Source organism: Eretmochelys imbricata, chromosome 9 (genome assembly GCF_965152235.1).
Source record: "Eretmochelys imbricata isolate rEreImb1 chromosome 9, rEreImb1.hap1, whole genome shotgun sequence".
Taxonomy (NCBI): Eukaryota; Metazoa; Chordata; order Testudines; family Cheloniidae; genus Eretmochelys; species Eretmochelys imbricata.
The window spans coordinates 28,109,731-28,135,797 of NC_135580.1; the positions used below are offsets into that span (position 1 = coordinate 28,109,731).

A 26,067-nucleotide genomic window follows, 5' to 3' on the forward strand; every position below is an offset into this window, starting at 1 on the left:
AGAAGAAAGGGAAAGCACTATAACAATGGAGATTAAAATGCTTCCAGCCTGCATCTTTTTTCAAGAAGGATGCTGAGCAAATGATCAATCCTAGAAAGACCTGATTCATGCGGATTCCTCTTGAAGGCTCACTACAGTGAGGTATGCATACAGTGGGAAAGAAAGAGCAAAATGGCTGACCAGCAAAAAGACAAGGTGGGTGAGGTAATAGCTTTTACTGCAACAACTTCTGTTGGTGAGAGACAAGATTCTGAGCTTACACAGTATTCTGTAAACATAAAAGCTTGTCTTTCATTAACAGAAGTTGGTCCAGTAAAAGCTATTACCTCACCCACTTTCTCTCTAATATCATGGGACCAACACGGCTACAATAGTACTACAAAGAGCAAAATGGACTAGAAATAAAATGGAGGCTATATTAGTCTATATATTAATCACTCTTTACACACCAGCCTATCTGTATCTTGAATAATCATTTGCTTTTTATATTCCTGACTTAAACAATTATTAACCTAAATCTTGCCACACTGATTTCAATGATAGATTCTAAAACGCAGCAAGCAGCATAGAAATGTCAACACTTTGTATGAGTTTTTCTTTAGATGACTTATATTGTAGATGTTTAGTCCTACAGTAGATCAGGAATAATGCTTGTGATATGGGAATATACAGCAGTCACAATAATCACTTCTGCTATCATCAGATGCTTAATTTCATTTTGAAGGTAATCATCTGTAAAAGGCACCTAGGCCTTGGTGAAAACAGCAGTGATGTAGTGCATGTTATACTGGGTAACAAATGTGAAAAGTTTTGGAAGAGAAAGTATAGTGATGTGTTAATTTTCTTTGTAGTGTGTGACTCTTCTGCCAAATAAAGGGGGAAAATACCTCCAAGTACAAATAAGAGCAAAGAGTCAATCTGGACACACCCTCTTGGGAAATTAAAACTTTATCACCATGTCAAGAAACCTAGGCTTAATTTACATGCAAGAGTTTTGCCCGTTTAACTAAGATTATGTCTACACAGCAGCACAGCTACAATGCTGCAACTGTGCTACTGTAGCAACATAACAGACACCACCTATGTTGACTAAGGCTATGTCTACACTATGTACTTTACAACGGCATGGCTGTGTTGCCTCTTATATTCAGCTCATATTCAAAAGATAAGTTTGAAAGCGTGTCTGGACCAACTTCTGTTAGTCAGACACAAGATTTTGATCTTGTGTTCACCTCTTCTTCAGCCAATAAAAGATATTACCTTACCCACTTTTGTCTCTCTAATATCTTGGGTTCAAGAGGACTACAACACTGCATAAAACAACTGAAAACTTTTGACATTTTTGAATTAAAATTCTAGCTTCCATTTCAAAATTATTTACTTTAAATTGGCTAAAATTTTAAAACAAAAACAGTCAAAATGCAACATTTTGAAATTATCAAACAAAACATTTTGACTGACCAGAATGCACATTATTTCTTCAGTATGTCATTTAAATGAAAAATTGAGATTGACTTTTTGTCATGATTTGGGATAGAAAAATTTTCCCAAATCTCAAATATTTTCCCAGAACAGGAAACAATTTCCCACCCCACTCAACTTCTTAGCCTTTTACAAAAATAAATATTTAACAGCAATGACTAGATATGGCATTCATTTGAAGATTGAAACAATCAGGCTGATAAAGAGGTGTGAGCCAGGAGGAGACATATGCTGGATACTAAGTTAGAGTTCACCAACTAATACAAAACCAGTCTCTCTTTTAGTACGAAGCAAAGACAACTAGATGAAGTCAGATTTGCAGATACTGTACCCCTCCTGCAGTAAGGGGATTGCAAAATGCATATAATTTTCAGTGTTATAATCATGCAGTTATATGGATGCATGGAATATTAATCCAGGCTATTATTCATAGCAGCAGAGCATTATAGTTAAGGCCAGCCTCAAGAGGGAGACATGCTCATACCCACTGAGCTGTTTTTTTTTTTAAATTATAAATAAATAAGACTGTTCTTAATTTTGGCAGATTCCAAGGTACATCTGACAGTTGGGAAGTTGAATGTTTGAATTAATTCAAAAGATCTTGAGAATATACTGTTTTGACACAGTTAACAGCAAACAAATGTTTGCAAATAAATATAATTTTATTCTTTTAAAAAGATCAAGTGGGCATGCAAATTTGACATTTGAGAGCAGCTTAGAATCATAGAATATCAGGGTTGGAAGGGACCTCAGGAGGTCATCTAGTCCAACCCCCTGCTCAAAGCAGAACCAATCCCCAACTAAATCATCCTAGCCAGGGCTTTGTCAAGCCTGACCTTAAAAACCTCAAAGAAAGGAGATTCCACCACCTCCCTAGGTAATGCATTCCAGTGCTTCACCACTTCTCCTAGCGAAAAAGTTTTTCCAAATAGCCAACCTAAACCTCCCTCACTGCAACTTAAGACCATTACTCCTTGTTCTGTCATCTGCTACCACTGAGAACAGTCTAGAGCCATCCTCTTTGGAACCCCCTTTCAGGTAGTTGAAAGCAGCTATCAAATCCCCCTTCATTCTTCTCTTCTGCAGACTAAACAATCCCAGTTCCCTGAGCCTCTCCTCATAAGTCATGTGTTCCAGCCCCTAATAATTTTTGTTGCCCTCCGCTGGACGCTTTCCAATTTTTCCACATCCTTCTTGTAGTGTGGGGCCCAAAACTGGACACAGTTTTCCAGATGAGGCCTCACCAGTGTTGAATAGAGGGGAATGATCGCTTCCACATTCATAAATCAGATCCACAGTATACAGACTTACCTCATACTAAAACAGTGTTGGCAAAGATGGAAAATCCAAAATTTCTTTTGCTAACCTAATTTATTCCTACTAGAGGCCTTTGCCATGGCATATGTACAGAAGATACAGGCAGAAACAGAAGGGGACAGACCCTCCAGCTGGTGTAAATTGGTGCAGCTCCATTGAAGCCAATGGAACTATGCCAGTTTACAGTGAGGATCTGACTCACCCATAAAATCACAGAAATAGTTTTAACTGTTGACACAGATCAGTAACCGATAGGAATGTAAAACGCACAGAAGGAAAATCCATTCTGAAACTTAATAGCCTAATATTCAACTTGGCACTTCCCTTTCCTGGTACTTTTAATTGGAAATGCACTAACAATATCTAAGTGATCTACAACTGCCCAAGTGTGAACCCACTCTAATCAGTGAAATAATTTTAAAGTGCTTCAGTTGCACATTTTAATATAAATTGAGTCTCAAAAGCAATGGAATTTTCTAGAGAAGCATATTGCAACTGCTTTCTGACACAGTAGATCTGCCCCAGGATTCCATACCATACTTGGCAGAAAAAGCTACTTGGTAATACAGGCTAAGAAGGCTGCTCTTTATCTGGCCTCATCTCCAGTTTTGAGTAACATGTCAAAACATTCAAAGCCTGAACCTTTTAAAGTATTGAGTGCCTTCAAGGTACTCAGTTCTTCCAACTAACTCCCATTGATCTTCTGTTATTCAGGGTGCTCGAGATCCAGTACGAGGTCAATGGTAAGTTGAAGGAGACAAGTTCAATTTTCAGAAAACCGCAGAATCCTTTTCAAGAATAATGCTTTATTTATAAAATGCCATCCCCCTGAGAAAGCGAAAAGCCAAAATACAAAGCTAGGAATATGTACAGTTATTTATCATGTCTGTGCTCCCTTGTTATAGACATAAAATTAAAAAATGTGATTATCAGAATCTTAAAGTTTGAACTTTTTTTATATTACCAAGATCATGGAACAAATCTTTTTGTCATGCAGGTGGCATGTAAGACATTTCTTTAACCCCATCACTCTTGAAAACAGAGCACAAGCTTCTCTTCCCAAGAACACACAAGCCATAACTGAAGATTTTGAATTCCATTTTTAGCATTCATTCATCTCTAGAATAAATACAACTTACGAACTGAATACTGTAAATCATTCTGAAAATGCTCCCAAAACAGCTGCCAATATTCTTTGGCTATAGCTGCCCAGCAAATTCATAGAAATGCACAAAATTGTGTGTTAAGAAACGATATTGTACAAAGATTCTGAAGATAAAATGGGAAGACAGGCACACCATTATTAGTGTCCTGGAAGAGGCAAAGACCACCAGTATCGAGGCAATGATCATCCGTCAACAATTCCGCTGGACTGGTCACATTGTCCAAATGCCAGACCACTGCCTCCCAAAACAGGTCCTGTTCTCTCAGCTGAAAGAAGGGTACTGTCATGTGGGTGCACAACGGAAGCGTTATAAGAATTTACTGAAGGACAACCTAAAAAAGTGTAATATTGACATTGACACTTGGGAGACACTTGCCAAGGATTGCTTAAAATGAAGTGAAGTCCTACGTGATGGTCCCCTGCATTTTGAACTTGCTCGCAGACAAGCTGAAGAGGATAAGAGGCACAGAAGTGAGGAGAGACTGGCTTCCAGTCATGGTCAACAGACTTCTGCGGAGTCTGAAAACATCTGCCCTCACTGCACTAGAACTTGTGGTTCAAGGATTAGCCTTATTAGCCACCTGAGGACCCATAACTCCCATGGAAGATGATCATACTCGGTAACGAGTGATCACCCATCAAAATCAGTAATATTTCCTCATCAATAGCTGTTTCTATGTAATGTCTGAATGCCCTACACACAACTCCAGTGGACATTCTACATGCCCAAGTGCTGTATCAAACATTGCTGGTTGTTCCTGTCATTGCTGGTTAGCATGCAAAATGCACAAGGCTAGTTGTGTATTTCCAAAGCACACCTGGCCAAATTCTGCCCTGTTACCCCCAGGTAAATCCAGAATAATTCCACTGCAATAAATGGTATTCTGGATTTCCAATGTGTAACTGAAACTGACGGCAGAATATGGGCCAAATAGAGTGGGGGGTATAAAACCAAATCAGTGCCTCCTTCATTACAAGAGGATAACCTTACTGTACTATTTGTCATAACAATTATCTATCCTAAAGGAAACTGGCAATTGCATTTTTGCAGTCCTTGCTTCCATAGGCATCAAATCATTTGGGAGATTCACAGGCCATGATACTGGATTCCAAATAGAAAAACATCTTGTCACTTCCATTGCTAAAACTCTCTCTTCCCTCTTCAACACACTTACTAAGAAAAGGAAATGAGTAACAGCAATTTTCTTCCATTATTGCACACAACTGTGAAATTCTAAGATGAGACCTACACGATGCAGGGGCTGAAAAATCCCATATTTGTCACAGATTTTTTTGAATGTATATTTTGTTTTTAATTCATATCATATAATTTAATCTGAATTATGAGTATGCTTAAAGAAAAGACTCCTTTAAAACTATGAAGGTAGATCAAAACAAACCTATAAATAACTCTCTTTAAAAAACAAAAAAAAAATCCAACGCTGGACTCCTTAAAATTGGGATAAATTGTTTAAACTGAATTTAGATAATTTCAGATTAAAGATTATACTACTAATAAAATTGTATTATGTAGCGCCAATGTGTTAAGCACTTTGCAGATAAGTAATCAAACACGATTCCTGTCATAAAAAATTTGCAACGTACAGATAAAGGATTGGGGAAGGGATGCAATATAAAGCAAAAATGAATGAACAGTGAATTTTAGCATGTATCTGTAGGTTGTTTTTTATTGTTTATTTGCGGGGGTGGGGCTTAATTGTTCTGGAGTTTCTACTTTTTTTTTTAAAAAAGTACACTTTTGTCAGGGAGGGCTAGGTTTTATAGGCCTTTTAAAATAAGCGTAATTAAGGGAGGACTTGAAAGAGAGTTGGGAAGCATAGCAGACCAAGTCAGGGGAGGGCCCATGTCTATTGGATAGCTTGAACAAAGGAAATAAGATGAGATTGGAAGGACACAAGCGCTTTTTAAATATGGCTTAGGCAGAGCAAAGTATTATGGGTGGAATGGCATGTTAATTCTTGGCTCCTAATGTCAGTGAGCTAAAAACTCTCCCAAAGAATCTGTTTTAGGCTGAAATTTCTGAACCAGAAATGAATTAAAAAAATCTTTAAAGAAAATTCATTCAGACTTCTGCAGTAAGTAGAACATGAAAAATAGGGATTTTTAGCCATTAAAAATCTTGCTCAGATGTGTGATTTTATGTTGTAACCTGGAGTAAGTTTTAGTTTTTTAAATTTGGTGTGTACATAATCATAACAGCATAGGAATTAGCAGACTGGATCAGATCCAAGATCCAAATAGTCCAGTATCCACTCTCCTATAGTGGCCAGTATCCAGTGCTTCAGAGAAAGGTGTGAGAACCTTACAGCAGGCAGCTGTGGAATAATCTTCCCCTTCCACTAGGTCTCATTCTGATGTTTGTACCTAGCAAGTAAGTCATCATGCAGTTTGCACAGTAACCACATACCCATTGTCTATATTTCTGAACATCAACTCGCCACTCATTACAGCTTGTCTGTCTCTGTACTGTAATTCAATCCTCTGGAGCCACTGTGTGTGAGGAATTATCAGTCTTCACTAGCTCTGTCAGAAGGAAAGTCCTGTCTAAGAAGGTGTCTCTCTCCATTCCACATAGGTGCCCTTTCCAGCATGAGACTGGCTTTTTCAACTAGAGGATCTGAGAAGTCAATTTGTAGGTGGGCTTGCTCTAAACTATCTTTATAGGCTATATCTATGATGAATTGAGGGTTCTGTGTCTACCACTTCTGCATTTTGGAGGATTTTATGACAATTGTATCAGGAAATTACCATGTCATGGAAAGCTGTATATGCATGTGGATCCACCATGAGTTAGCAGGGATGTGTCATGGCTCTGCCAGGCCCTAGACAATGGTGAATGATCAGCACTTAAAGTAAAACACCCTGGGATAATAGTTTTGCTCTACCTGGATAAAGAGACTTCCCTCCTGTTGTCTATAGGGAGGGGAGTTTGGTAGTTTCCCATTTCTCCTAAAGGGCTGAGCAAAAGCAGCAAGAACCTACAAAAGGACTCACGGGAAGAGACTGGGACAGCTGTTTTTTGAACTAGATTAAGATGAGGGATGTGCTGTAGGGGCAGAGTAGGAATAAAGATAGAGGACCCTGTCTGCTTGCCAAAACACAGGTGACCCCTGCCCTCCTAAGGACTCCTCAGTGAAGAGTTAGCTAGTGATGGACATTGCATTTATCCGTTTTATTGTTTCTGTGATCTAAATTCTCCTGTCCTCTACATAATTAAATATAAATAGCACAAAGTTCTTTTTAAAAGGCTGAACAAAGTGTGTGTGTGTCTCCTGAGTGAGTTAAACTAAATCAAAAGCTTCTCACCTTTGGGGTGGAGTTCTAAGAAAGTGGTTTATCTGAGTACTGGGGCTTCCAAAGGGTCAGCACTGTGCCCATCTGGGGGTGGGGAGAGAGGAGGCAACTGGACAGTGGGTTCCAATACTCTGGAGAGGAGCTGCCAAATCTAGCGACCCCAAGCTTGGGGCACTTGCTGGACTCCATTCAGGCTCCAGAAGCATGAAACACTCCAGGGAATCCAGAGCACAGAAGCTTGGATTCTCCTCACAGCAGTCCTAGTGGGTGGCCCAGAAGGGCATTCACTAGGATCTGTCATGGTGTATAAACAGTTCAGTCCAATTCTGTGTCTTCAGTAACTTTGAACTCAAGATGCTGTACATGGGCACTGAGGGCTGTGATCTGCTTGCACCAGATGCATACGTACACCACTTCGCTGCAAAGCACCTAGTTGTACATTCTGTACACGACTCTGTACAACTCCAATCCCTAATTAACCTGCTGCTAGTCTTCCACCTTCATAATAAGACTGGTTTTTAACTCTGAGTAGACAGTTAACATTTTAAATTTTTGGTCTATTAATTTTTCAGGAAAAAACATTATTACTACTATAGAGGTTTTAGTTTGTCAGTCTAGCAACCTATTAACAATTACATTAAGAGCCTATACCTTCTCAGTGCCTAGCTCCACTCAGTTCAAATTCTCCTGTGCTGTCCCTATCTGTTACCTTCTCACTCAGTTTGGGGCCTTGTCACTTTCTCAGTGAGACAGGCAGGCTGTGCAGTCTTACAACAAGATGGTTGACAGGGAAGCTATCACAGTGAAATTAGTATTCCCTGCTGCTTGGAGGATCAATGCTTCACTGAATATCAACAACATTCCTTCACTGGAAGAACAGGGATCAAGCTTTGACAGATGCTCTAGCTAATGTGAGTCTAAAAGAGAGGTTCACAATAGAAAATTATCAACTTTGAAAATAAGGAGAATGAAACTCTATTACTACCCCATGGAACTAACCAAGGAAGCCAAATAATTACCTGAACTTAAAGGGGCTTATAAATAACAGTTCAGTCCTGCCAGATTCAGTAAGAAAATCATCAGACTTCCAAGTCTCAATACTGGAAAGATGATCATGCAGTTTAGTGGGAGCAGCTGCAGTCTGTTGGATCAACATACGTGTTTCGGTACCAGATATGGAAATATGACAATCCATTGATACTGCTCAGAGAAAGAATGTAAACAAAATATAAAAGATTCTGGGACCGATCCATGTGATCTTAAAGACAGTGGCCCCATCTCTCTGCAGTGCTAAGCCTCTATACCAATCTGGAAACAAAACAGGGTTTTTAAATCAGGGAGGAAACAGTTCCTGGGGAATATCTTCTGCATAAAGGGGCTTCCGTACAATGTAGGAGCTGCTGGAGCAGCTCTAAAGCAGGACCACTCCAACTACAGGAAGCATGTCAGGGATAGGGAAAGGAAAGGAGAGGAGGGGGGTGGGAGTACACTGTACTTTGAGTATTCTCTGCATTCTAGGGCCTATATATAAGATAGAGAAGCCCTCAGGTTGCTTTAATTGATATTGAAGTTCCAGAATGTGAGGACCACAGAGATGATTTAAAGAACAAAAACCACCTTTGCAGCCTCCCTGTTCCTGTTAAGCACCAGTGTGGAATAGCTGAGGATTAGGGCCAGTCTGAACACTGGAAACTTTAGGATCCCAGGTAATAAGATTGTACCAGATAGCAGGGTAAATAAATAAGTCTACCTATGTAAGTAACCATAACCGAAATAATACATACAATAAAATTAATAGCCAGTGGTGAGACAGATACAACTGTAGACTGGACTGTGTCTATATGTATACATACCAATGTAGATCCATACAAGATTAGCCCTGGTGTTTCAAACCAAATAAAACTTAGCATGGAATTTAAGTCATTGCACAGGACAGGTTACAGAAGTTAGTAAATCAGACTTTATTCTGGTTACTAGTACAATCTTCAGACAAGATGGCCACCTACACCTTAGCAAAAGAAACGGATGTTAAAAATAGCAAAGACTGAAGAATCCATTCCATGGGCAGCCAAATGTAAAAGGAATCTGAAAAGGTCAATGAACAAAACCTTTGACTGTAACCTTTATTGACCTCTTGAGGAGAATAGCTCTGAACAACTTCTTCAATATATTGTTTATAAGATTCTTGAAAGAAAACCAGACAACCTTTTAAAAACACAAAAATAAAGCAGCAGTAGGTAAGAGTATGGGGTGTGGAACTGCAAATGAATGCTACTATTTTTTTGCCAACAAAAATCTTAAGACATGCAGTAGCGTCTAAAGATTTCATTACTAAGACAAGATTATCTGTCAGAATCAAAATGCCACCTGTTCCGAAACAAGGCATGAGAGACACCTATCTACTGGTTGAAGATCATACTAGATTAGGTTACATGAAATTATTCCATCTCAAAGCATTCCTATAAGTGTTCCTTTAAAACTTCCATGACAAACTTTGATATTTCCATTGATCTATGACTTGCCATTTTGAAAGAGGCTTTTAAAAAAAAAGGAGAGTGGAAGGCAGAAAATATATTGACCGAGTACAATCTATCATAATGTTAATAATGTTCACCAACAAAAGCAAAGAGTGCAATTCAGTACCGCACTAAGGCACTGCAACTTTCTGAAAAAAAATTCTTTTGCCATGGAAGAACATTTTCCCTAAATGAAAGGTGGTCTCCTTCTGATTCATGTCTAAAATGTGAACACCAAAACAGGCCCAGGATGTACTGAATAGAGAACGTACACTTGTGTTTAAATATTGTATATCACATCACAAATTACACTTTTGCATCCATAATTACAGGTCAGAATGGGTGCTGTAAAGGAAAAGTTTAAAGTGTGGCATCTATGAAAACACATGCCACCAATCACTGTTATCTATAATGTTGTTCATGGTCCTGGGATATAGTGGAAGGCAACAGAATAACAGAACCACAGTAAATGTTTTATATCAAAAGATTTTAAAATAATCACTAACAGATTTTGCTATAATAGGGCTTCACATACCAGTACAATTAAGAAAAGGAGTACTTGTGGCACCTTAGAGACTAACAAATTTATTTGAGCATAAGCTTTCATGAGCTACAGCTCACTTCATCGCACGAAAGCTTATGCTCAAATAAATTTGTTAGTCTCTAAGGTGCCACAAGTACTTCTTTTCTTTTTGCGAATACAGACTAACATGGCTGCTACTCTGAAACCTGTCAGTACAATTAAGATGTTTTGGAGTGTTGGGGACACTGGGGCATGGCCACTAGGTAACTCGAGGGGTTGGAAGACCACGAGTATCGATGAAGCCTCCTCGCACTAGGCCCAAGTATCCTTGGGCCCCCCCCACCGCCTGGAGGCGCTCGCAGCAGCTCTGCATACTAGGCCCAAGTGTCCTTGGCCCCCCCGCCTGGAGGCACTCACAACAGTTATGCTGAGGATCTGCAACAATATGTTGCAGAGTCAGACTGCCTGAAACTAAACAAGGCCAAACAGGGCAGATATGGAAGAAAAATGCTGAATAAAGCAGCTTTATGTATAGTTTAACAAATGATACAAAAAACAAGGGAACTAGCTGGTAACTGGATTGGCTGGCTATATGGATACTTAGGGCAGCTTGCTATTGGATAAGTATGCTGAAGAAAGGATGTATAAAAGCCTGTGTAACTTCCTGCTCTGTGTACAGGATTTGAGATTCTATTCTCCCTGTACCTTTTCGAAGCTTCAAATAAACTTTTCTGCTTCTCCACCCCGTTGTGATTATTGGGTGAAGCACATCGGGTAGCGAACCAAACCCTGCTGTTGTTTTGCCTCTTGGCACTGGGTGCCGGCAACAGGAGGAATGAAGAGAAAAATCTTTGCCTTAATGAGCTCCTGAAAATGAACAAGTCAAACTTATCTGCAGATGACAAAGCAATCATTTTAACTGTAAACCACACAGTTTCAAAACGGAGTACATTAGTTGATTTCCACTAATGTTACACTGATGTATATTCATTTTCAAATATCTATTTAAAAGAAGTGCAGACACTTAGAGTTTTCAACAGTAAATGTTTGCAGATTTTGCCTTTCGTAAACTTAACAAGCTAAATTTTGAGCAGTGTAGTCCACAGCCGAAGTTGATGGGATTTGTGGGCTCTCTGCAGGTACTAAGCACTTTGTCTGACTCTGTGTACTAGCTCAGCTGCACTTTTAATGCTTTGACAATAGTTTTTACTATTACAATACAAATACCTAATGCAATTTTTTCTTTTTTAGTCCTCTCCATCATGATTGCATTGCACCAGCACTCAAAACTCTTCTCCTTGTGTTAGCTCTGAACCCCAGATTTTTTTCTGCCCAGGCAGAAAACAGTCTCCCTTGTTTATTATTCAAGGGCCGGATTCTGGTCCCACTGTAATCCCTGGGAGTTTTGCCACTGACTTTTGTGGCTACAGGATTTGGTCCTAACAGAATAAATCTGGGCCTTGTCATCCATGTATGCCAACTACTAGTCTGTGGCAATAAGCGTGAGTGGTAGTGGGAAAGGTGGAGACGCTCCTACTTCTGTATTTGGCACTGATGCAACTGTGGCTGGAATACTGTGTCCAGTTCTAATGTCCACAATTCAAGAAGGATGTTGATAAATTGGAAGCGGTTCACAGAAGAGCCACAAGAATAATTAAAGGGTTAGAAACCAGGCCTTATTGGACTCCTTGAGCGTCACAATCTATTTAGCTTAAAGAGAAGGTTAAGAAGTGACTTGATTACAGTCTATAACTATCTTTATGGGGAACTGTAATGAGCTGGAGTGGCCTCCCATGGACCTGGAGAGTGAGGAGTCCCTCATTGAACTCTGGTGGGTGAAGCCAGGCTGGATTTACCCCTCCCACCGGAAGTCATGGGAAGGACAGGAAGTATAAAAGGTGGGTCTGGGAGCTCAGTTGGGCTGCAGCTGCTGGAGGAGCCAGATGCCTCCTGCTTGCTCCTGGGCTGGGAGACTGCTGTGGAGCTGAGAACTGGCTGGAGCCATACGCCGACCTGTCTTTGGAGAAGTTATCAGGACTACCGCAGACCTTCTACCTGGACAATCTGGACAACCCTCTACAAACCCAGGTACAACCTGAAGGGGAGTTAGGATGTTGTCCAGGGACAGCTGTCCCTAGTCCAGCTGCGTTGTTGCCGTAAATCCAGTCAGTGTGTTGTGGTCAGGATCCCTGCTCACCCAGTAGCAGACCCCTCTTTCACTGTTTGGGCCCTGGGCTGAGACACAGTGGAGTGGGTGGGCCTATGTCCCCCCTGCCACCCCAATCCTGGGGTGGTGGTCTCCCCCTCTCTAGGCTGAGCAGCCAGTGTTTGTCAGCCATCCACTGGAGCTAGGATGCCTGAACCCGTTGCTGCTCAACCCAGAACACAGGCCTGAGCTGTAGACTCTCAGTGCCCCGTCCTGACTAAGAGCCTGGGCTCCCTGACTGTGTTTGTTGCTCAGCCCCTGACCACAGGCCCGCGCTATAGACCCAGCTGTAGACTACTGTCGCCCCATTAATTCCCCACAGTAGGCGATGAACAGAGGCGGAGTGGCCTTCTACGGACCTGGAGGGTGAGGAATCCCTGCTGATAAACCACTACAGGAACAAATATTTAATAATGGGTTTCTCTTCAATCTAGCAGAGAAAGGTATAACATGATCCAATGGGTGGAGGTTGAAGCTAGACAAATTCATATTGGAAATAAGGTGTAAATTTTTAGCAGTGAGAGTAACTAACCATTGGAACAATTTACCAAGGGTTGTGATGGAGTCTCAGTCACTGACAATTTTTTAAATGAAGATTGAATGTTTTTCTTAAAGACATATACTGTAGGAATTATTTTGGGGCAAGTTCTATAGTTTGTGTTATACAGAGGGCCAGATAAGACTCTCACAATGGTCCTGTTAGGGCTTGAAATCATCCATCCATCCATCCTCCTTTCTAAATCAAGCATAGCAAAGATTACCCTGCTACCTATCATTCTGCCTATGTTTACCTACACAAATAGAATGCTCCATACCACTTCTGCTGGGCTCCTGCAGCTTAACAACACCCTAATGCCCCAAAGGACTGGGAGGTGGGGAGAGGATGACACAACGTAGTTGCCAATTCCTGAAGTATATGGACTCTTGCTTGAGTATAGGCTTCTCAGTTTGCTGATCTGCAACCAATTCTGTGCACTCATTGTGGAGGAATTAAACCATTACTTAGGGCATTGCCATCCATGAACATTCTTCCTTAAAAAGAATTTTTGCTCCATTTTGTGTGAGATTAGAAATTATAGGCAACATATTTAAAAAATTGTGTTGGCTCTCATTGCATCTTCAGGATTGCAAAGAAGAGTTTGGAGTCCTGAAGAAGCAGCTGAAAACAAGTAGGCAGAGGCAATATTCCAATGCATTTCCCTATATTTACTATAGCAAATATCCTGAATACTGCAAATATTGGAGTAAAGTTATTTAGGTGTCAAAGATAATTGTCATGCAGTAGCAAATGAAGAGGTGGGTGGTCTGCACAATGGTGAACAGAAGGATGACTTGAGGTCGATGAGAAAATCTCTCTATTAAGACATGGTCCATACTATGAAAAAGTTTGGGAACGCCTGCACAAAAGGCTATAGTTATAACTAGCAAGATGACTCTTAGCAGTTGCTGTGTCTACTGGTGGCAAGAGAATAAGAGGGATGGGGAAGACATGGATTAAATGGAGAAAAAGTAACACACAATTTTTACCATCTGTCTGCAAATACAGAATAGCATTTTTTTTTAAAAAGGGCCATAAATTCACTGACTCGTTTCAACATTACATCCCAGTTGCAGTAGAATTACAGATTTCAACAATAACTGGCAAAATGTTCTGTTATTAATCTCTAGTTGTTTCTGCCATATCCTCAAATCTCCTGATAACTTTTTAGTAACTATGGAGCCCCCCTTATTGCCTCTAGGGTTTAGCACAGCGTATCTCAACACCAGTACAGAAATCCATTTAAATGAGGTTAGTTACTGCTTGTGAAAACACGTGATAATGAAACCACAATCAAGAACTCAATATAAATGTTGAAAAGTATCTGACTATCCTGCGATAAATACCTTCTCTTTGCTAAATACATACTTAAAGATTAGGTAGCAATTTTACCAGTGACATAAGTACAGTGGTACTTACAAGAACAAATTCTGCCCTATATATGCATGCAAAAACACTCACTTGACCAAATTATTATCATGTAGAACACAATGGCAAAACACACATGGACTCCAGTGGGACCAAGATCTGGCCCACTGACTGCAATGGAAGCTGCATACATGTAACCACAGAAAACAGTTTGCTCAACTAAATTTAGTAACAGTCTTAATGCACATTTTTACTTTTATTACACCAATAAAATGTAAAAGTCTTCTCATCAAAGCATCTTTTCAGACACAGAGCAGCATGATGTCACCATTCATTCCTGGTCATGGTTTATTCCTTCATTATACCCAGCCAGGTCATGTTCCTGTGTACGTCTCATTATCTAGTCAGTGATCAGCCTCTAGATCTGACTGTCTTGGTTGTTTTCACACAATCTCTTTTAATATCCTATCATCTGTTTGTCTTCTATAGCGTCCCCACTATTGTAATGTTTTTGAATGCAGTTAATCCCTTATGCTGACTTCACATCCTACTCTCCTTCTAACTTTGTCTTAAAATCATTCCGCTTTACACCTGACATCTTCTGAATAACTCTCATCTCTACTGCCTCCGGCCTTCTGATGTCTGTTTTCATTTAATGCAACTGCTTCTACACCACAGAGTAATACTGTTAGTACACTGGTTTGATAAATTTTCACTTTGATACCAAACGTGCTATTTTTATCAGCACATCTTCTTTTAACCACATTGTTGCTGGAACTATTGGCACTTATCAAGCTTCCTAGGTACACAAGATTTTACTTGTTCTGAGACTTCACTGTTGCATTTCAATACTTTATCTATTGTCCCTTTTCCAAGACAAAATAAATGCCAAGATGATGAAGTGGTTGTAAGTCCAAGCTGACTACACCAATTTACAGAGGTAGCGAAGAGTATCATTAATTCAAACATGTTTACCATTTATACAATGTCATCTGTGTAAGCTAAGGAGCTTCACTCCAGATCACCCAACATCACACCCTCCAACGCATAGGCGCAGACTTTCCATTGTGCCAGGGGGTGCTCGACCCCCTGCCCCCCTAGCCCCATTTCTTCCCGCCCTGTTCAGCCCCCACCCCCGAGCGCGCCACATCCTTGCTCCTCTCCCCTCTCCCCATTATCCTTTTGTACGCCACAAAAGAGCTGATTGCGGCGGGCAGGTGATGGGGGGTGATGGGGCTGCTGGTAGGGGGACTGCCAGTGGGTGCTCCAGCCCCCACCATTTTTCTCCAACTTGTTTGCCATTCTTAAGGTCCAATTTAAGAACATCATGATGCCCCTTTGTCTTACACCACACTTTAACCAGTTGCTTAATTTTTCACCAATTCTTACAGCATGTAAGAATGTAGGTATTAAGGACTAAATTCTGCTCTAACTCCTAGGAGTGATGTAAAGGCAAATGGCATGGTGGGTCTGATGATACATTCAGCACTAGAATCTTCTCTTCAGCTCAGGGCAGGATCACTCAGGGTGGCCAGGGGGAAAAATATGTTCTTGAGTGTCCTTGCTGCTGCTCCAAAAAGGAGTAGAACACATAAGCAGCTAGTACTGCATACTGCAGCATGCATCCAGGAACCTGGGGCCTGCCTTCCCCAAGCTAGCAGATCACATCCCCTTGAGGTTGTAACATACTAGTAAAAGCAGTAGCTTGTTCCCCCAATATAATGTTCTTGTAATCTTGTCCTGAAGCTGCATAGGGATGAGAAGGAAGTGGCTATATCTACCTTCTGCCCCTACTACAACATATACACAGAAGGGGGCAAGATTTTATATTAAACCTGTGAAGTTCTTGTGGAAGTCTCAGTCTGGTACAGAGCCAGGTTGCAAGACAGAAAGCCTGCCTCTATACTAGTAAATATAGGACCACAATTCATTGCCAGCACTAGCAACAGTGGAAACTATACTGTGGACAGAGTTCAGGAGTTTCAACTACTGTATCACATAACCATGCTCTGAACAAACCACATGGTGGTAAAAATGCCTGAACCCTGTTTTATCCTATGAAAATCAGTGGCAAATTACATGAACCATTTTTGGTAGGGCCGAGAAGGCCCAAGAGGCTAGCATGTCCTTGTTGCCCCATATAGTGGGCCCATTTTCACTCTATCAAAGTAATAAATATCAAAGCTAGATATTCACCAAAACAAATAATTCTAGTCTCTAACTTTCCAACCTCACAAATGGAGAGCCTTTCACTTTAGATTTGTCAATCCTTACTGGCTATAGATGTTACTTCCTGAACAAACGGTGCATAAAATAACATGAAGTTTAATATTATAAGTGAAAAGCCACAAATTAACCAACATCTATGATTACTGTAGCCTGCCTCTAGATTATGCGACTCTTTCATTTCATGTGTCAGGGAGAGCCCTTTTTGACATTAACTATGGCCATCATTCAGAAATACCAGCCGCTTTAAATTTTACAAACCTTTAAAATGAAAGAGGCCTACCTTAACATCAAAGTTGCAGTCAAGTCTTCTGATTAACACAATGAAAGCATGAGAGAAGTTGTCTTCCAGTGGTGGAGGTGCTATGGGTTCACATGCATTCTCTGGTTTTGAATTTATTAGGAAGCCCTGAAACAAAGTGACAGCATACTATCAGTTCTAGCTCTGTGTGACACAACACAAGTGCTAGGGAAAAATCATACTTTCAAAAGAAAGCCAAGCAAATTCCTGGAGCTCAATCTTGTATCACTGTGAATTTTACATTGTATATCATTTTATTTATTTACATAGGATCTTTAATATCAAAGTGCTGCTTGGGGTTACAGAGAAAACACAAAGTCAAACTGAATATATACATTAGTTGCCCTTAATTTTCCTGTTGGCTTACACTAGTTCCTAATGTCACTTCAGAATTTTCAGTATTTCTAGCGTATCTATAGTTCAGTATGGGAAACACTGCACATAGCACAGTAACATTATCAAGATGAATTTTTTAAGGCTGCTCACTGTAATTAACAGAACCACAGGCACACTAAGCCAACAAGCACTACCAAAGAGGGAAGGCGAGGAACATCTCTATACTTGTGAAAGTACTTACTAGATTTGCATTTACACGTGCAAGGTTTTTACAAGGTTTGCAGTGATAAGGGCCATAACATCCCCCACAAGAGGGAAAAATCATAAAAGGACCAGGAAATTCCATGAATGTTGACTCCTGGGGCATTTTTTCGATTGTCCCACCATAAGGTTGGGTTTGCACACCACCATGGGACATAGATTGGGTGTGACCCTCTTAATCTGCAGATGCTCTAAGATCCACTGAAAAATCCTGAAGTTTTTAGGACCTTGGCAAGGACAGAGACATGTTTATAGTGGTTGAATGTCCTGGCACTACTCCCTAATCCCTCTTTGAGCTGCCATGGTTCCATGTTGGCTGCTACCCAGAGACTATTACTTCATGAGAAGGTTTCACAATGCTGACAGGGAAGCAACATAAGATAATGGTGAAAGAAATGCTATGCATACCTCACACTGCAAGTCAGTCAAAGGTGGAAGATGTTCTGGAGAGCAACCTTAACCCTATCTCTGGCACTTTACTCTTAACATGGAGATTTGATCCCATGGAGTATCTGAAGAGGGTCTTCCCAAGTATCAGTGGAAGTGGGAATATACCTCAGAACTGCTTCAGCTCATTTGTGTGACCCATACACCATTTTCATCCACTTTAGGTCCCCTGAACTTATCAAGCAGAGAAAACAACTGGGCCCTAACAGATTTTTTTTCATTATACAATACAATATTTTGGCATTCCTGAACTTCTGGTATTTGAAAGGGTGGTGGAAAAAGTCAGTGGCACTGATGCCATCTGAGCTCTATCTAATTGGAGCTGTATCTTAATTTGATTTCCTTATAGGGAAAGTGTCAGGTTCAGAATCATAATCAACATTTTTCAAATGTGTTAAATAATCCAGAATTATTGTTGGGTGTTGAATTTGAAATGCTTCAGGATTGATTTTCAGAAGTGCTTAGTATTTACTGCTTCTCGACATCACTAGGAGTTGCAAGTACTTTGTACCTCTGAGGAAGCAGGTTGCTTATTTTGCTGCCTTAATACAGATTTAGGCACCTAATTTTAGACATGCAGGCTTGAATATGTTGTCCAAAACTTAAAAAAAAACTATTGTAAGATAATTTTTATATCAGATGTCAAAAATCAATTTTTTAAAAATTGTCTTTTTGCAGCCTTATATCCTAAATATGAAGGTTGAATGTCTCCTAATGGTAACAAGGAAGTTTAAGCCTGAAGCTTAGCAAGACATAATGAAAGTGCCTGGAATTGTTTGAAACATGAATAATTTGAACGTACTGAGTGGATTTTTTTTTTTTGTTATTCAATCCATGAATTGTCAAGACTACACCTTACTGGGCAAGCCAGTCTGACAATTTTTTTTAATTGGTTTTAATTAATAATGCTTCACCATATGATATGTACAAGATCATTAAAGCAGTATAAAATGTTGTTTGCCTGTTGGACAAGGCAGAAGAAGGGTAACACTAGGCAATCAATAGTAGAGCAATACCAGACAGTCAGCCAAGCTAATGCCTTTTTAGCATAGTGGAGATCTTGAATGTTAATATAAGGACATTAAAAGGTTCTACTTTACTTTCATTTTGTAACTTTCCATAGCTGCAGGCCTTCTGTTTCTAAGGGGGAAAGTAAGCTGCCTTTTGCCAACAAAACAGGAGAGGTGTACACACCACAAAACTACTTTTGGCGGCAAACCTCTGCTGTTTAGCCGACAAAATAAAACTACCTCAATGAGAGGCGTAAAGCTTTTTGCAACAAAGTTAAAGTGACAAAGCCTCAGTGTAGACACTGCTGTTCGTTTTGTCAACATAACTGGCTTCCACTACTATCCCACAATGCCTGCAGTGACTGCTCTGCTCACGGTTTTGACCTCTGCTGCCCTGCAGGCATGCATCCCTCCCCTTTCCAAGCTCCAGGAAGTATCTGACAGCTGAGTGTCCTGCTCCATTTGGGGAACAAAGAGCAAATCATTTACATGGAATGCTCCTGTTCTGCCCTGCACCAGGAACACAGCCACAGGCAGATTGCTGCTGGGGTACAGGAGGTCGAAGGGGTGGGAGCTGGGGGGGGGTAGAGACTGCTGTGCTGCTTTGACATTCGTCAGCACGGAGAGCTTACACAGTTGCTCAGGATGCCAATCCAGGCAGTTAAGGAGGCTGTGGGAGAACTTGGAGGGAATCTCAGAACCGTAGGTAGGCAGGCGGAGTCGGCTGCTTAGGGAGAGACTGCTGTGCGGAGCAGAGCCGAGCAGGAGGCCGATGTGTGTGTTGGGGGGGGTCCCCTTCCCCCAGGATAGGTCGGTCAGCCTGCGCTCTCTCTCCTGCCCCAGACACACCATTCTCCTCTCCCTGCCCCCCTCCACTTCAGTTGAAAAGCGACACAGACAGACAGACAGACAGACAGACAGACAGACAATCTAGTAGGATTATTAAAGGAATCGGCACCCAAAATTGCAAGCCCATTAGCAAGGATTTTTAATGAATCTGTAAACTCAGGGATTGTACTATATGATTGGAGAATTGCTAACATAGTTCCTATTTTTAAGAAAGGGGAAAAAAGTGATCCAGGTAACTACAGGCCAGTTAGTTTGACATCTGTAGTATGCAAGGTCTTGGAAAAAATTTTGAAGGAGAAAGTAGTTAAGGACATTGAAGTCAATGGTAAATGGGACAAAATACAACATGGTTTTACAAAACGCAGATCGTGCCAAACCAACCTGATCTCCTTCTTTGAGTAAGTAACAGATGTTTTAGATAAAGGAAACGCAGTGGATCTAATTTACCTAGATTTCAGTAAGGCGTTTGATACTGTGCCACATGGGGAATTATTAGTTAAATTGGAAAAGATGGAGATCAATATGAAAATTGAAAAGTGGATAAGGAATTGGTTAAAGGGGAGACTACAATGGGTCCTACTGAAAAATGAACTGTCAGGCTGGAGGGAGGTTACCAGTGGAGTTCCTCAAGGATCAGTTTTGGGACCAATCCTATTTAATCTTTTTTATTACTGACTTCAGCACAAAAAGTGGGAGTGTGCTAATAAAGTTTATGGATGATACAAAGCTGGGAGGTATTGCCAATTTAGAGAAGGACCGGGACAACGTACAGGAGGATCTGGATGGCCTTGTAAACTGGAGTAATAGTAATAGGATGAAATTTAATAGTGAGAAGTGTAAGGTTATGCATTTAGGGATTAATAACAAGAATTTTAGTTATAAGCTGCGGACACATCAATTAGAAGTAACGGAGGAGGAGACGGACCTTCAAGTATTGGTCAATCATAGGATGACTATGAGCCACCAATGTGATATGGCTGTGATAAAAGCTAATGCGATCTTGGGATGCATCAGGAGAGGTATTTCCAGTAGAGATAAGGAGGTTTTAGTACCGTTATACAAGACACTGGTGAGATCTCACCTGGAATACTATGTGCAGTTCTGTCTCCCATGTTTAAGAAGGATGAATTCAAACTGGAACAGGTACAGAGAAGGACTACTGGGATGATCCGAGGAATGGAAAACTTGTCTTAGGAAAGGAGACTCAAGAAGCTTGGCTTGTTTAGCCTAACTAAAAGAAGGTTGAGGGGAGATATGATTGCTCTCTATAAATATATCAGAGGGATAAATACTGGAGAGGGAGAGGAATTATTTAAGCTCAGTACCAGTGTGGACACAAGAACAAATGGATATAAACTGGCCACCAGGAAGTTTAGACTTGAAATTAGAAGAAGGTTTCTAACCATCAGAGGAGTGAAGTTTTGGAATAGCCTTCCAAGGGAAGCAGTAGGGGCAAAAGATCTATCTGGCTTTAAGATTAAACTCCATAAGTTTATGGAGGAGATGGTATGATGGGATAACATGATTGGTAATTAATTGATCTTTAAATATTCATGGTAAATGGGGTGGGATCTGAGTTACCCAGGAAAGAACTTTCTGTAGTATCTGGCTGGTGAATCTTGCCCATATGCTCAGGGTTTAGCTGATCGCCATATTTGGGGTCGGGAAGGAATTTTCCTCCAGGGCAGATAGGAAGAGGCCCTGGAGGTTTTTCGCCTTCCTCTGTAGCATGGGGCACTGGTCACTTGCTAGAGGATTCTCTGCTCCTTGAAGTCTTTAAGCCATGATTTGAGGACTTCAATAGCTACTCAGACATAGGTGAGAGGTTTTTTGCAGGAATGGGTGGGTAAGATTCTGTGGCCTGCGTTGTGCAGGAGGTCAGATTAGATGATCATAACGGTCCCTTCTGACCTTACTATCTATGAATCTAGGATGCTCCTGGAACCATGGGATTGAGAAACCTGCATCATGTGACATTGTACCAGCCCCATAAGGCATTGCAAACCCTTCCCAAAGCACCCTGTGGCCAGTTGTGCAGTGGGATAGCTACCACAGTGCACTGCTCTCTGTGTCCATGCAAGAGCTGTTAGGTGGATGCACTCTGACACAAGGAACTAATGTGGACATGCAAGAGTGGTTTTAATTAAAGCGGCCTAACTTTTGCCAACATAACTTTGTAGAGTAGACAAGGCCTAAGAGAGTAGGAAGGGAAGAGGAGAAACAGGAAAAGAATAAAAGCATTTACTCTTTTTCTCATGTACATGAAAATTATAGGAAGCTGTGCTGTTGTGGGTCAGAAAATTGAAGTTACAATGGTCAAGTTGTATTTTTACAGGTTATTAGGTTATTAGCATCATTCATACATGTTCCTTGGACTTCTCTCAATTTTCACAGAACTCTGTCCCTCTCCAGAAAGGGACTGTATTGTTTGTGGCTAAAATTAAAAAGTATAGTAAGTAACTCTTCAAAGTAATTGTCTAATCAACAACTACTGTTACTGATTGTTTATTTAACTTATCAAGAACTCATTTAATACAATGCAGGTTTCAAAAGTAATTCTCCAGAAATTCCATTTTAAGTCAACATTCATTAACATGTCATTATTTTAGAGTACTACAACCCAAATATTGCAGCACTGTTTTAATGTAGGCGCTCCACTAAGCAAAACAGACTGTAAACCAAAGCAAAATTTTTTTCATTGTCCAAGGAAAATGTAAAAAGAATGAAAAATAAATTTGATTTTTAAAATTCTTTAGATTTAATCCTAATTAGAGATAAGATATTTTGTTTTGAAAAATATATGATCTTTAAAATTAGTGTCCCTTTAAGCAATCGGGGCTTTGCTGAGTTTGTGGTGACAGACACATTGCACTGTCTGGAACTATTATCAGCAATATCCACTACAAATTCTGCATCATTGTGCAAGGAGCCAAGGTTGGGTTCCCCCAAGTTTACTGCAATGGATGGAAAGGTACTGACTCATACAGCAAGTATTATTGTTAGGTAATTGCTTATAAAAATATTCACTTTATTTTAACTAGAGTAATAAATCTGTGTCTTTAATCTCCTTTTAGAGAGAAGCTTTAGGCAAGTCATACCAGGCTACATTACAGAAAAATAGCTGCTAAAGTTAAGTACATGCAAATATAGAAATTGAAGGGTATGTTTCAAAAAACCAAAAATCTAACATGAAGAATGTTTAATGAAGGAGCTGTTATACAAGGGCTCTCAGCCAGAGAGGATTCCATATGAATGGACCATTGTAAGCAAAAGATGAATTTCCTACTTTTGTTATACTCTTTTCGGAACCAGCTATTTCAGTAGCTGATAATTATATTTACAAGCGGTAAATCAACTGACAAAGCCTGATCATAAGCATCAAATAATAATTACCACCATTTTGAATCTACTGCAGCAGCTATAACAGCATTTTTAATAATCTTAAACAGAAAAATGAAACTGTTTCAGTACTACTTTCAGGAATAAAGGATCAGGAGAGTTTACACCTATCACTCTTCTGCAACTGGCTTAAATAAATCAAGAGGAGCAGTCTGTCTAATGGTTAAAGGATCAAAAGTTAATAATCCTTATTTCTTTTTCATCTCTGCCACCGGCTCATTGTACGTCCTTGGGCAAATTAATTTCTCTGTATCTCCGGGCTGGTCTATACTGAACTTGCATCAGAATACCTATACCTCAGAGGGATGTAAAATCCACAACACTGAGAGATGTAGCTATGCCAGCCTAACCCTGGTGTAGACAGCAGAAGGTTGATGGAAGAATTTTTCTATTGACCTAGCTATCACCTCTTGGGGAGGTAGATTAGCTACAGCAATGGAAGAACTCCTCCTGTTGCTATAGTGATTGTCTACACTGAAGCGCAATGTATAGACATAATCTTAGTTTAAACACAACTAGTCCTGGTCACACCCTCCTAAAAGAAAATATGGGGCGGGGTGTGTGAATTTATAAAAGGTTCCTTTTGTAATATTTCTCTACAGTTGTTCCATTGAGACAGGGATGTTTCCCCACAAGGAAGATAACTCACCCACTCTAGAGATCCCTTGGAATTTGCACGGATACCCGGGAATCAATGAGAAGTCAAGCCCTGTGCCTACATGTCAGTTTTTGGTTTTGTTTCCACACCCCGGCATAAAGGCTCCTGAGAAGCAACGCAGACATGGCTTTTGCAACTGGCAGGTGTCTATACTACCACTTTCGTTGGTAAAGCATTTATCGGTGAGGGGTATGAGAAAAGCCACCCTTCTCACTGACACAAGTTTCAACGACAAAAGTGCTTGTGTGGACAGAGTTATGTCTGCAGGAGAGGCTCTCCTGCGGGCATAGCTAACGCTGCTCATTGGGAGGTGGTTTAATTATGCCGGCAGGAGAGCTCTCTCCTGCTAGCAAAGAGTGGCTAAATGGGAGACCTTACAATGGCACAGCTGTACCAGTACAGCTGTGAGGTTAGTAGTGTATGCATGGTCTGAGACCTTGCTTAAATGGTCTGACTGTATGACATTTCCTCCTTGAGCTCCAGGGGGATGGTGAGAGAAAAAACAATTCCTTCCCTGTTTCGAACCATTGGTTCCCTGGCCTGTCCACTACACAACACCTCCTATTTCTGTTGCAGTACATGCTACAGAGACTTCCCTCCCACTCCTGTACAGGGGCTTGACAAGGTATGTCTACACTGCAGTTAGACACCTGCAGCTGGCCCATACCTGCTGACTCAGGCTTGCAGGGCTTGGCTTAAGGGGCTGCTTAATTGTGATGCTGACATTAAAAGTATAACCTGTTTGTCTACCTGGAAATAGACTCATGATGAGACATGCTTATTTGACACTCTCTAATCTTTTTATTCATAAATCCACCCCTCCTCCATCACCCTTTTCCCACCTCCTCTGGAATCCATTTTGTTTCTCTTCTGTCTGTATGTTTTGCCTACATCCCAGGTATCGTCATACTGCAGCCTCAGAGAAAAGGATTACTCTCTCTGTTCCCCTGAATACATAGCACAAACCTGCAGTCGCGATTCTTGCTTCCTTAATTTGAAACAGATATTTAATGTATTTTCCCCAGAGGTATTATCTTGCATTATTCCAAGCTGATTTCCATTTTCTGTCCTTGTTAGTAACCTCTCTAGACCCCTTTGTATTTCTGTCATCTCCAGTATTTACAGCATTTCCCAATTTAGTATCTCATATATATTTCATTACCTTGCTCTTTCATTTTAACTTATTAAATAAGATGGGAGCAAGCATTAGTTCCTGCTGGACCCCATTACGTACCTCCCAGAAATGTGGCATGTTGCCCTTTATTAGTGCCCTGAGACTTCTGCCAGTTTTCAAGCCATTCCTATTCAAGTGAACATGAAGTAATTTGGAGTGTGAGTTTTATAGGCATTGTATCAGATGACTTACTAAAATCTATATCACACACACCTACTGCTTTTTTTTTCACCCATTGACTATAGGCTGAACTGTGATATTTAGTTTCAATGCAGTGTAGGGATGGGGCAGAGCAGATCCATGTGATGGAGGAAGTTCTTTACTGCCTAGTAGCGCCTTCCCACACTGTATAGCTCTATAAAGGCTAGCCACATTCTGGACTACAGTAATTAGGAGATTGGGGTTTTTCTTAATGTAATCAAGCGTGTACCCAGAAAGATAATGGAGCAAATAATTAAGCAATCAATTTGCTAACATCTAGAAAATAAGGTGATAAGTAACAGTCAGGATGGATTTGTCAAGAACAAATTGTGTCAAACCAACCTGATCACTTTCTTTGACAGGGTAACAAGCCTTGTGGATGGGGGGGAAGCAGAAGACATAGTATATCTTGACTTTAGTAAATCTTTTGATACTGTCTCACATGACCTTCCCATAAACAAACTAGGGAAATGCAACCTAGATTGAGCTACTGTCAGGTGGGTGCATAACTGGTTGGAAAACCTTCCCCAGAGAGTAATCATCAGTATTTCACAGTCATGCTGGAAGGGCATAACAAGCAGGGTCCCTCAGGGATCAGTTCTGGGTCCGGTTCTGTTCAATATCTTCATCAGTGATTTAGACAATGGCATAAAGAGTACACTTATAAGGTCTGCAAACAATACCAAGCTGGGAGGGATTGCAAGTACTTTGGAGGATAGGATTATAATTTAAAATGATCTGGACAAACTGGAGAAATGGTCTGAAGTAAATAGGA

At 40.5% G+C, this 26,067-nt stretch overlaps 1 protein-coding gene across 6 annotated transcripts in view; it reads right to left on the reverse strand.

The window, feature by feature from the left end:
- Positions 1 to 26,067, reverse strand: part of RNF13 (ring finger protein 13) — a 104,239-nt gene that overhangs the window by 57,498 nt on the left and 20,674 nt on the right. For all 6 annotated transcript variants that reach the window (XM_077825705.1, XM_077825704.1, XM_077825707.1 and 3 more), the window contains one exon: positions 16,940 to 17,065. In XM_077825705.1, coding sequence (XP_077681831.1) covers positions 16,940 to 17,065 — 126 coding nt within the window. The remainder of the gene's footprint in view (positions 1 to 16,939; positions 17,066 to 26,067) is intronic.